The 13,175-nt window shown below is 43.6% G+C and overlaps 1 protein-coding gene across 1 annotated transcript in view; it reads right to left on the bottom strand.

The window, feature by feature from the left end:
• Positions 1-13,175, bottom strand: part of LOC111173362 (CUB and sushi domain-containing protein 1) — a 64,068-nt gene that overhangs the window by 39,748 nt on the left and 11,145 nt on the right. Inside the window, exons 4-6 of the mRNA XM_089903832.1 lie at positions 3,520-3,693; positions 3,185-3,454; positions 1,950-2,123 (exon numbers count right to left, since the gene is read on the bottom strand). Coding sequence (XP_089759958.1) covers positions 1,950-2,123; positions 3,185-3,454; positions 3,520-3,693 — 618 coding nt within the window. The remainder of the gene's footprint in view (positions 1-1,949; positions 2,124-3,184; positions 3,455-3,519; positions 3,694-13,175) is intronic.

Genomic DNA, 13,175 nt, shown 5'->3' with positions numbered 1-13,175 from the left:
CAAAAACCATTAATAAATGATAGGCATTTAATTTCTTCTCTCTCTCTTTTTGGCATAAGTTAGAGGAAAATGAAGTACAGAAACAAAAAAAGTTTTGATAATTAAAAGCCTGCTGTTTTGAACTTACTCAATCTGTCACTTCGCCAGAATGTACTGTGTCCAGTGGACAGAGTCTCAGCAGCCGTGGGGACCTTCTCCCCCTAATTAGCCCCCGGAATGGTATCTACTTAAAGGTATGAAGCATTACACCCATCTCTATGCTGACAGTGTGCAGCACAGCATTCGGAACACAGCAGGTGCTTAATAAATGTTAAGTTGAGTAGAAGGGTTTGGGGGGAATGGATATAGATGGTTCTCATACACCTAAGGCATCAAAGGCACAGTTAGGCCGTGACCCTGTGTGAAGATAAACTGAACCCAAATTTAAGGGCCTTCATTTGTAACCATTCTTTCAGTTGTGCTGTTTTTTTCCTTGTTGTAGAGGGCAGAGAAAACAGTTTGATTAAAGGTGTTTAATCTTTTCCTAAATCTTTGCAGCTGCCTTACCGAGTGCCAGACACCTACAGCTAAGCCTTTCCACTGCTGTCCACGTGCTCAGGGCTCCTGGCAGACACATGGGCCCCACGTTTCCCTGTGAGAGGTGAGGGTGAGGCTGAGCGAGTCACCGTGCTCATCACAGCCACGTGCATCACGATACTCGGTAAGCATTTAGGGTTTGCCAAGGTGGCCCCACGTGGAAGGCAGAGGGGCTAGAGGTCATTTAGAAGCCAGCTTCCTGCCCTGGCTCACACATTCCAAGATGAGCCCTAACCCCGGTCACCCCGTTCCATGGCCCTGACTAATACAATTATAATATATAACCTATAACCTACAAGATGAACTTGTCAATGGTCAAGCTGACCAGAGCCCCACGTTGTCAGGAGACCAGCTGGAGCTTTGGAACAAGAAACCAGGGGCATCTCTGTGAGATACTCCATCCCCCCGCAAACAGGACACACCCGAAGCCTGCTTTCTGGGGACAGTGAGAACAGGGAACCTGGGGCCTCTGCTCTTCACAGCAAGTCTTTCCAACATTGAAAAGGGAGTTTTAGAGGGACGTGGAATTAGGAGGCTTTACTTTGTCTTTGAGCTTAAGCCAAGCACTCTGAATAAGACACGTGCCAGACTCGACAGTTTGTAGCCAATTTCACATAACTGCTATTTAAAACATGCCTGGATTCCCATTCTGCTATTGTTGCATTTGAATACAGCTCCCTTGGAGCCCAGTGAGAAGGTGGGTGATTGTCAGAGCAAGGGACCTCCGTAAGTGTCTGCCTTTAATACCATATTATTACCAAAAAATCCAAACCAAAACAACAAAAAACTTCACCTTCACATGGAAGGACATGCATGCGTCTTCAGTAAGAGAGATGTTTTAATGGAAAATATTTGAAGGAGATGTTTTAAGGGAAAGTGTTTGAAGCAAAACCTTAAACAGCATGAGCTCAAACATCTAGAAATACAAAAACTACAAAGCAGCATTCCCTTGGAAATTTAGGTGTTAGTCCAGATCTATGTGTCGATTTCTAAAGAAGTGAATTTCTAAAACTTGAGATTTAAAAGCAATAAGAACTTCTCAAATATATCCATAAGGCTAGAAGCTTAGGGACCAAAGATGTGGAATATATGTGGCAGAAATAAATGAGCACATAAATGGAGAGAAAGACAAACAGAAGACGAGTAGTCTTTGAAGTAGAGAATCCCAGGGTTTTTTGATTGAATATCTGGCCAAGAGCAAGAAAGAGGCCATGGAGCGATTTGCACGTTATACTGAGAAATGTTTTCCCACCACAACAGAAGGCGCTTGCAGAAGCCCTGACTCTGGAGGGGAAGCTTCACCCGCTATGCACGCAGACAGGCTCCCGCGTGTTATCATCAGCCCTCACTAACCCCGGAGGAAGCTCTCCTACCTCGGCAGGTGGGCAGAGGGCTGCTCCACTGGCCGTTGCTCCTACACTGGGCTCGAGATGCGCCCTGCAACAAGTAGCCGGTGTTGCAGGTGAAGTTCACGACATCATTCAGGTTGAACTCGCTGCCATTAGTGAAACCGTGTGCAGGGTTCCCTGGGTGGCCACAGGTGATGGCTACGGAGGAAGACAGGTCCACATTAACAAGTCATCACTCTCACTTGGCATTCCTTATTAGTACATGTACATGTATGTTAAATGTATGAATTAAGGGGTTGACAGCTAATCAGATATGTTGCAGATTCTGTTTATATTTGGAAGGGAATATTGAGAGAAAGAATCATGGGCTGAACCCACAGGTTTTTATTATAATCGTGGAAAATAACTAGCGCCTGGCAAATGTACTTTCTTCATCGTCATCATTATTATTTCTTACATCATGACAGAGTATCAGGTAATTTTAGAATAAAGCAGTGAAAAACAAGAGATGCTAAATTTTTGTATTAATCGTGAGTTTTGAACTTTTTCCCCTTAGAACACACCAGCTAACTTTGTGGAACTCTCATCTTGAAACACTATAGGGACTTGGATGATAATTTAAATTGTGTATGTATAAATTAATCCAATATCAATTTAAACATCATGAAATTAGCAAAAATAGGAGTACGTGCTCAAATCATATTTTCTTTGACATTCCCTATTGTATGGTCCTTTGGAACATAGCCAACCCTCACTATGTCATGTCCACAATAACAGCAATACAAATCATGAACATATCCTTCACTGGCCCTTTCAAAAGAAACACATTACAGTTGTAAAACTGGTGTTTTCCTTCTCATTTATCTTGTCAACAATTTTTTCTTCTAAGTAAAGCTTTCACCCTTGAACTGTGTACGGTTACCACAGCACTATCACAGAGAACACCTGTCACTGTCCTAAACTTACATCAACAATCCCTTTGTTTAGGAAAATAAAGAACATATTAGGAAAAAAAATTGGTTTAAAAGGAAATTTGCATAAGGGTACAATTTCTTCTAAAAACAGGAGTCAGCGTTCGTCTCTCAAGTTATGAAGTTTGAGGACAATGGTTACATACAATTTCACCTCTTTATTAAAGGGACGACTGCGTACAAACTCTCTGTGCTCTTGATGAAGCAATGACAAGAACACAAAACAACACAGAAGCTTGAGGGGTGGCCACCGTGGGGCCCCTGCAAAGCCAACCTGCAGACTCGGACCCAGCACCTCTATCCTCCTCTGGTGGGATGCTGTTTCCACCTTGTCGTCCTGGGACAACGTAGGGAGAATGAATGCCTGACATCCCTCATCCTGGGACCCATCTGAGATGAGCTGGTGAGCAAACTCAATGTGCAGGGAGCCTGGAGGAGGCGTCGGAAGGACATGGAATGGGAGAAGGACCAAAGACGGAAAGGGAGGGGCGCCCACGTTCTCTTTCTTCCGACAGCTCTCCATCCTTTCTCTGAGCTTAAACGTGTCTGTGTTATGACCTAATGACAAAAGAAAACACCACGAAGGGAAGCACCCACTGACTTAGTTCACAGGCTGTACTTACGGACACAGACTGGGGTGTGTCCGGACCACTTGTGGTCTTGCAAGCATATCCGGACGGAAGTCCCCACGAGCCGGAAACCGGGGTTGCACTGATAAACCACGGTGTCCCTGTAACTGAAGCCGTCGCCGCTGATGTGGCCGTTCACGATGGGATCCGGGGAGCCGCAGTGGCCAGCTGAAAAGCAAGCAAAACCAACAAAAACACGCTGGAGAGCTTGTCTTCTATAAAAGTACCACATTCGTGGAGAAACAACAGAGTCCCACGGTATGGCACGGGGAACTCTATTCAACAGCCTGGGATAAACCACAATGGAGAAGAACATACAAAAGGATATGTATGTATATGCATAACCGGGTCACTACGCTGTACGGGAAAAATTAACACACCATTGTAAATCAAGTATCCTCCAATAAAAAAATCTAAAATAATAAAAGTACTACATTCAAAATTAGTTTATCTTTATTGTCAAGTGACTGACAGCATTGAATGCAAACATTATTGGAACTTTTTCCATTTATATATTTTTTATTTGATAGAGTTTTCTTCAACTCATTAATTTTTCTCAACAATTGTGGGTAACATAAGTAATAGTTCAAACATAAAATTGTTAAAAGGTATTTCCCCAGGTATGGTTTCTCCATTTATTTCTTTTACTTATTGATATTTTATGTTATTTATCTATTTATTCTATTTCCAAATAAAGGCCAAAAGAAAGGAAGAGACACTTGGAATTAATATAAGTTCTGTAACCCTATTGAAAATGGGTAGCAAAGAAAAGGATGGAAGGATCTCCCCGTGAGAGACTAGATTCCTGAACTATCTGTGAAATTCCAAAGGAAGGATTGATATCAGAAAATAAGTTCAATTTCAGAAAACGTCCATTTGAGTTATGTTTGAACTGATGTCTAGGGGAAACTGTCACATCCTCAGTTGAACACAGAAGTCCAGAGCTCAGGGGAGGGACACCCTGCAGACAGAGATTTAGGAAAAGCTAGATTACAGATGGAGGCTGAACCCAACAGGTGGCTGAGCTCGCCCGTGAAACGTATGTACAGCAAGGAAAGAAAGGGCCCAAAGACGAAACTGGGGTGAACATCAGTACTTAAGGGGAGGAAAATAGTACTGATGTGAGGACTCTGATATGTAAGGAGGTCGCTGGCAAACAGGGTGTCAGAGAAGCTTCAGAACCAGAGGGCTTCCAAGTGGGGAGGGAAGCTAGAGGAATTTTCAGTCCTTCGTGAGTTGAAGGCAGGGGAATGACAAAGCTTCTTTGCCTGAAAAAGCTTTAATCCGGGTCCTGACACTCCCCCGAGGCCCACCTGTGCACCTCCTTGTAAAAGCCAACTTTAGCAAGCACCCTTCTAAGTCACCCTACAAGAACCCTCCAGCCTCAACATCTGATCCAGTTTCTCATCCCCACCCGCCACTGGTAGGTGGGTTCAGCCAGAACCCCTCCAAGCCCTGAGGTTCCCTCTCAGGAATGTCCCACCTGTGCCCCCTCCCTGCCCCTTGGCTGTGACCCCCACGGGCCCACACAGCATCTGGGGTTGAGCCATATCTTTGTGAAATCCCATCACCCTGGTCCCTACACCAATCGCTAGGGTCCTAAAAAAAGTCTGCCTCATTATCTTTAAGGAGCGCCATGAATATTCTTTCTCTGTAACAGTAGGAAGGTGCTGTGTGGTCCGGGGAAAACTAGGAGAGGCGGGATTCCCTTCTTCTCTTTCGCTCTCCTTCCACTTTCTTTCCTTCCCCTCCATCCGTCCTCCTCTCTGCCCCTCCCCCCCACCTCTCCCCTCCTCACGTACATGGAAAGAGTATCTTGTTAACAAACTATGGAGCATTAGCAGTAACTGACATGAAAAGGATGTGAGTGACACACGGGTTTCGGATAGACAAGGAGAGTTCCTAAATCGTCCGCCAAAACTCGCTCCTTAGGCTGGAGCAGCTGCAGAGCGTTTTGGGGTGGATTTCGCCTGGCCACTACCACCCCGAATAGAGCACCCAGCTGCCAGTGCTTTACTCAGAGCACAGCAACCCCAAAGCTGAGAGCATGGCCAAACTACTGTCATATGACACTCAGGGTTAATGCCACCATTCTGGAAAAATTCACAACAGTACCCTCTATTTCTGTTTAAGGCAATGCAGCTGCATTGTGTTATCCTAGGTTTGAACTAGATCTGTTATCAGCAAGATGACCTTGCAGAGGACAGAGGGAGAAAACCGAATCGGTGATAGGTGTCCCTCTTTGAGCAGAATCTCTGCCCCAACATTTGTAAGAGGTCGGGTCAAGTTGTGCTCGATTCGCTTGATCTCTTGTCACCTCTGCAGCTTTTACACTCAGCAGATCCAGATCAATAAAGCTGATTCTGACCAGAAGCCAGATCGCCTCCCCCCACACCAGGCGTGACTCAAGCAGGGAACTGGGAGGAGGCTGAATGTTCTCCGGGGGTTGAAAGGAGGGCTTCTGAGGCTGTTATCCTGAAACACGGATGCGGGCTCCTTCCCAGAGGCTGGGCTTTGCACGGCCATCTCCGTCAGGTAGAGACGTGGAGCCCCACTCACATCCCCGAGACAAGAAAGGAGCCAGAGCCACCACACATGGGCTTACTACTGCAGGGATCCAGCCACTTCGGAGGCGAGAAGGAAATGACGTAATTTTGAGAAGCACACACCAAAATAACACACTCCAATCCTCAAAGAGAGTGTGGGCCACCTGATTCCTGTCTGTTAACTCTAGAGAATGTCAAGCATTTGGGGGTATTCTGAACCTGATCAGCACTCCAAGAGGAGGGACCCAGGCTCAGGGTAACTGAGATGCTGGAAAGGGTACATTGCGACAGAAAGTCCCCCTCCCTCTCCATGATCTGCACAGCCTCACTGTTGACTTAGACAAACAAGACTGGCAAGACTCACTTTTAAACCTCAATCATATTGTTTTCATCTAAGTTTTCAGTAGGAGCACATGTTTCAAGGCCACATTCTCTGTTGAAAGCCTGGCAAATAAGCACTCCTCACAGCAAGGAGATATCTGTGCACCCCAGACACCAGAAGGCAAGGGTGACAGGCTTGTGTGGAAACAAAGGCTTCCAACAGCAACTCTTCTCTGACACGTGGACGCTTCAGTTCTGGGAGGAACTGCCCTTAAAGACCTAAAGAAAATCGGGGATGTCTTTCAAAAACACTCCCTTTCAGCTCAGTGCCTGAAGGAAGAAGAATTGACAGCCTCACCTCAAACTTCACTTCCTATTTTAAGTACATGTGGACGATGTCACTTCTGGATCTGAAGCTGGTAGAGAACAATCTGTTTGTCACTCGTATAACTTTCCAGCCCTCAGGTAGTTCCTCTTTAAAACATTCAAAGCCTTAGACCAATTATGGGCTATTCACAAATACAGAATATTTCACTTACAGTATTTAACCAAAATTTCAACAGTACCATGTCAAAATGTTGTAGAAGGGAAAAACTGTATGAGGTGGAATTTGAATTCAATGTACTCTGAGCTCTATTTCAAATTTAAGATTCTGTTATCCTATGATAATACTGGGATATGTCCTTTGTGAATTTTTTTAATGTAGCCCCAGTTTTGTTATAGACACACTATGTAGAAAGCATTTCTCTATCTTTGTAACTATGTTCAGATATCTGCTGACCGTCTAACATGTATTAGTCACTCATTAGACATTTGATGAAGTGAATAGAGATAAAGTAACTTCACATTTTCAAAGCATTTCCAAATCCACTGTCTCCTAGGTGGCTTTCCTTTATTGGCAATAATTGAATGCTGACTAGCTGTGGGCCAGCAATGTCCTTGGGGCTGGGGATTCAATGAAGAATAAGGTACAATCATAAAAGAGACGGGAGGTCTGACACGGAAAGTGCCCCAGAGTGTTTGCCCCTAAAGAGGTGAGGAACAGGGAAACTTCCCTGGTGGTCCAGGGGTTAAGAATCCGCCTTGCAACACAGGCGACACCAGTTCAATCCCGAGTCAGGGAACTAAGATCCCACGTGCCCCAGGGCAACTAAGCCCTCGCGCCACAGCTAGAGAGAAGCCCACTGTAATGAAGGGCCCTGAGATCCAACTCAGCCAAAATAAATAAATAAATAAACATTGTTAAAAATAAATAAATAAAAATAAAAAGTACATTAAAACTAAAAAGAGGTGAGGCGTAGAGAGAGACATGTAGCCCAGGTGGGCATCAGACACCCTGAAAGAGGCAACATTTAAGGCCTGAAGGGTGCACGTTTGTGAGCCAGGTGAAGGTGACAGAATGGTCCCTGTATTGAGAACTTTTATTTATTTTTAGAGTCTCAGTTAAAATGAAGACTATGGAGCTATTGGACCAAACTATGCATTTCCCAGAAGGGCACCCATTTTACCCTCTTCAGTTTATGACCTTACATATTTCATGTGCTACATCTCCATAATTTTGGGTGCATTAAATTATTACTATTCCACTGAGTATAAAAAGCAGTAAAGAAGGATAAGTAACTCTATTAACTGGAAAAAAAAAAAAAAGAATTGGGATGAGGGCAGCCCTGCACATTTCAAAACAAAATATCAACTAAATAAAATAATGTGATTATCCAGTAGATCCGCCACTGTGATGCCAGGGCCCTAGGTTTTGTGTTTGTGCTTTTGTTTGCTTGTTTCTTTTTCATTAGCATTTGGCTTCAGCTTAAACAAAGATCACTAAATGTTTTTTACAGGCAATTCTGTAGCGGGTGTCATCACACCTAGGAAATCAAGGAAGCCAAATTTCCTGACAAATGGTTCCATTAAAGTGCGGACAGAAAATCTAAGTGAAAAGCATGTGGCCTATTTTATTTTTACATCAATCGTACTCGTGAATTTAATAATCTACCACTAATCAGAGCCTGAGCGCTCTGGCTAGCAAGGAGCTAAAGAATTAGGTAGAATGCCGTAAAACTGTAACTGCATATGATTTTTAATTCAATGGACAGATTGATTGATAGATACAGAGATATATCCTAAAGGAACTGCTGAATTTTCTTTTAGTTAAGTGTGAATAACCAATTCTACTACTTCCACATTCCTAGAACTTTACGCTTTAATCCTCCATTTTCTCCCTGCTGAAGACAGGCATTACTATGGAACGGGTAATTCTCCAACTGCTTAAAATTGTTCTTGAGAGAATCAGTAGCAGAATCAAGAATTCCATGCTGGGGTGGGTATTTTCCAGTTCTAGTCAGGTGACTCTCTTTGTTTCACACACTGTACCATTAAAAAACATCATTCACATTGGCCTGTTAAGACGAATTGAACAATGGAATAGGAATTCCATGAAATTTCAGAAAAGTTGAGATTTCATACCTGTGAGTGGGTCACAAGAGTCTGCAGGTTTCACCTCATTTGCAAAATGACTCCCCTGTGAAAATCACTGGCCTTTAAGTTTATGCTACTTTAGATAAAAACAATACAGCTTTCGTTATATTTACTATATTTTAGTTATTATGCTTTAGTTAGATGTCCCAAATAGAAAAGAGAATCTCTTTTAACAATCTTTCTCAAAAATTGAGTTAGGAGGAAAAAAATCTACCAAACTTCGCTAAAACACAGAGTGGTGGCCAGGTTGAATGAATGCCAGTCGCCTCTCACAGGGAGAAGTCGCCTTGGGGCTGCCAGGAGCCAGACCCAGGGAGAAAGAGGGACGGGCAAGGGGATTCTCAGTTTCCTCCTGGGTCGAGCATTTCCCACAAACTCGTCCCGCGTGGGAACTGGAGAAGGCAGACGGCGGCCCAGCCGTGTGGGAGCCCAGATCACGGTCTCAAGCACAGAGAAGCCGCCAGCCCGCGGCCCTGACATCACGCAGCCCGGGCCAGCACATGGGACAGGGGGACCGGCACTTTCCGCGAGTAACGCGTTTATCCCCCAGGGCAGGGCCTCAGCAGGACCAGCCTCTCCAAGCAGTGGTCCTAGAACGTTATTGTCCAGAGTGTACACGCAGATGTTTTAGTGTGTGTCGTACAACGATTCTGAGTAGCAGAGCGAATATTCTGAAAACTGCGCCCTGGATGAATGGAATCCCTTGCGTCCTCTGTCCCCATACCTGCCGTTGCATCCCTGCTGTCTGGGAGTCACGTGCACATACACTGTAGAGATGGAGTCCCACCCATGGGCAGGGTTTTGCAGCAGCTAGCTGAGCTCTCTGGACTGCGCATCACTGTTTCTGATGCTGCACTGATCACGGTCTGCAACCTAACAAACGGCACTGACTTTCAGTGGTGACTTTGCTGAGTGACAGACACAGAGTGTCAGATGTCAGTTGTGCCTAACCTCACAACAAAGGCAAAGTCTGAATGCTTCTTTCAAGTATTGAATACTTTCAGGGATAGTGTGTTAGAGTCTCTTACAATTACCTAGACTCGTGCAATTTCAGAAGCGAATTCTGTGATTTGGGAATTTAATACAGTTCCACTGGTGCCATGGAAACCTGCTCCTCCAGGGGGCCTGCTGGGTGTGTGGCTCCCAGGTTACAGAAGTTCCCTGTGCTGGGCATCCTCGCTGCGGGGTCTGTGCGTCAATAGGAACTGAATAGCTGGATCTCTCTCCTGTCCTAAGGCCACACTCTCTCACACTCACACATACACACAAACACGTCGCCCCCCCCACCCCAGAATTCCCTATTTTAAGGTCAACCTTCTTTTCACTGTGCCAGTTTGTATCAGTACAAATACTAAATATTGGTTTGGGGATTAGAACCGAATACATTCATACATTTTTAGAAAATCTACAAACCAAACATTCAACCTTCATGTTTGCTTTGTTATTTTTGGTACTTATTGCTGAAAATAAAATAATAAGTGTTGTAAGTACGCTGTACCTGCAAGAGAATTAGAAATGCAATCTGCTTCATTCTGCCCATTCCAGTGATAACTCCAGCTTGGGGCTAAAGGCAGGGGTATTTGGCAGTGAATTCTAAAGCCAATAGCAAACACTGCTTGAGTATTAACAAATGGTCATGAAATGTCAGATGGATCAGATCCTCTTATGTACAGGGAACACGTTTAAGAGCATTAAACATCGATGGATGGTATTTAAATCTCCAGATGTGTGCATATTAAAGGAACACATTTGAGTTCTCACAAATGAGACTTCTTCTTTTTCTCCACGAGCAATTTTGAGGGGTAATGTTGAGCAACTTTGTGGAAGTCCGAGAAAATGCAGTATTGCAGAAAGCACATGAATCTCGGCAGGGATCGGCCGGTGCGGTGTGATGAGCTGTGCAACACTCTGTGCCCTTAGTAACACCAACGACCAGGGCCCATCCCTTTGCCACAAAATACATTTGTATCACATCTCTGTTTGACACACCCTAGTCAATGGCAATTATTTTAAACCATATTTGATAAGAAAATTTCAGGCCAGTGCCATGATTTGGGTAGTCTCTGGGGCTTTCAGAAATCTTTCATCTGCCTTTTTATTAATGTAGTCCCTCCATGTACCACACTTTTTACCTCTATCACTTTGCACACACTGCCCTTTTGCATAAAACTTCGTTCACATTCTTGTCTGCCTGTAAGATGTCATATAACTTAATCCAAATCCACCCTGTGCTTGCAGTCTTCACAAACCCTAAAGGAATTACTGCCCATTAATACTCAACGCAAACATCTCCCTTATTTTAGGTTTCCCTGCAGGAGACTCTATCTCCAGGACCATCCGTTTACAATACCTACATGGTTAGGGTTGTTTTGTTTTGAATTCAGCAGATAGAAATAGAATTTTTCTTACCTATTTATCTCCACTCTGAGACTGTGAGTTCTAAGAGCAGTGTCATGGCCTCTGCACCAGCATTAGCCCCTGCCTGATCTAGAGGAGGTGTTCGTGAAAGGACGTGAATTCTTTCCATGATCACATTGCCATATTAGCACCGTCCCTCAGCATCACGTGACCACAGAGAGCCCCTGCCCGGGATGTGCTTGGTTCAGGCGAACCATCAGGACCTCCTGCCTCACAGTTCTGCACCTGTGCAGCTGCTGTTTGTTCTGTGGCTCTCATTTCTGGGATGACCCTAGTCCATTTCTGTGTGTTGGAGTCCCCTGTTCATCAAAGTGGCTCCCTCCCTGGGTATGGGGAGGACTCTGCATGGACCTCTCTCCTGACATTCATCAATCTCAACTTTTTATTAAAGATACTTGGTTTTTATCTTATTTATTCCTTTGATGATAATTTCCTTACAAGAAAAAAGAACCAGCTCCTATTTACCTTTACATCCTGTGCAATATTTCTTGAGGAATTGAATGAAAATCACTAGATAATATTCAGAAATAGAGACAGAAGCACTTGTGGCTGGGAGGAATATTGTGACATTTATCTGCGAGCCACTGATAATGTAGATGTAAAATGTGAAGATTAGCACTGAGTGTTTCCAAATATTTTACCTTCCCTGACTACCATACAGCCTAAGTTTTATACTGCAGATCACTTTTGTACCAAGATCAAGGAGGGAGGGGTTAATCTTTCTGCCTAATATCATCTTTTTGCTGCAATATAAGCATTGTCATAATTACTTGTTTTATTAAAAATTTGTACGTGGATCTATCATCAAATACAAGGCATTTGAATACTTTCCAGTTTTATTCCCTAACAACTATGAAAAAACATGGTCTCATGATATCATTTTGAATCATGTCATTTAGCTATTTTAGCCACATGAATGTCACCATGATATCATATTTACAAAAGAATTCATCTCCTCATAGGTCATTATAGCAATGCAAACTTACTTCAGATAATAGCAAAATAATCTAATAAAAAAAGATAATGTTCTTTAGGTGGGCAATGTCTCAATCTATCACTGACGTCTTGAGTAAACAGATTAAAGAGGTAACAGAGGGAAAGACATGATGGGCTATTATGTGTTGAAAAAGTCTAAATGATATAAATGGTATTAAAAGATTAATGTAGCTTTCTATGATAGGAGACCTGGATTACAAATGTACAACCTCGTGTAGTCGGTGTGCTCTGTGTCGGGTTCAATGCAAACTACTGCAGGGAAGATAAACAGAAGAAAATAATTAAGGGAGCATGGGGACAGTAAAACTTCCCTGATGGACTGTAAGTTACCCGATATGCAGATATGGGGTGAGCCTTCTCAGTGCTTAATTCTCCAGCTCAGGGAGATTTGTAGCATTGCACAGCACAGCTGGTAAATCAGAACAAGTCCGGGGCAATTCACAGCACCCTGGGAGAGCCCAGTTGTAAAGCAGGGATGATGGCGTTGATTAAGTGTGGGCTAACCCTTTATAAAAATGTACTCTGATACACATAATGTATTACTTTGCCTAAATTTTAGGTATAATTATGTTTGCACACAGGGTTGCCCAGCTTTCCTTCTTCTATCTTTTCTCAAAGGTTCTAGCTTAGAATTCAGACTAGGTACCTGCAAACACAGCATAATTAGGTTCTCGAATGTTAGACAAAGAAAATCACCCGTCATCTCCTTAAATCCAGCTGTCCTACCATTAACAATCACAAGACTCTCACTGTGGCAGCGTCTGTGCATATGCTTGGCCATTTTTGCTGCAATGATCATCAAGGAATCCGGTGTATTCTTCCCTGACGGAAACCACTGGAAATAACCATCGTACCACAAACTAGAAACAAGCGATCCCTGCTCCACATGAAATA

Source organism: Delphinapterus leucas, chromosome 21, assembly GCF_059928025.1.
Source record: "Delphinapterus leucas isolate spDelLeu-1000000601 "Yukka" chromosome 21, BTC_Dleu_Yukka2, whole genome shotgun sequence".
NCBI classification, from domain to species: domain Eukaryota; kingdom Metazoa; phylum Chordata; class Mammalia; order Artiodactyla; family Monodontidae; genus Delphinapterus; species Delphinapterus leucas.
Note: the sequence above shows the minus strand (reverse complement) of the source record. Positions and strands in the feature narration are given on the sequence as shown.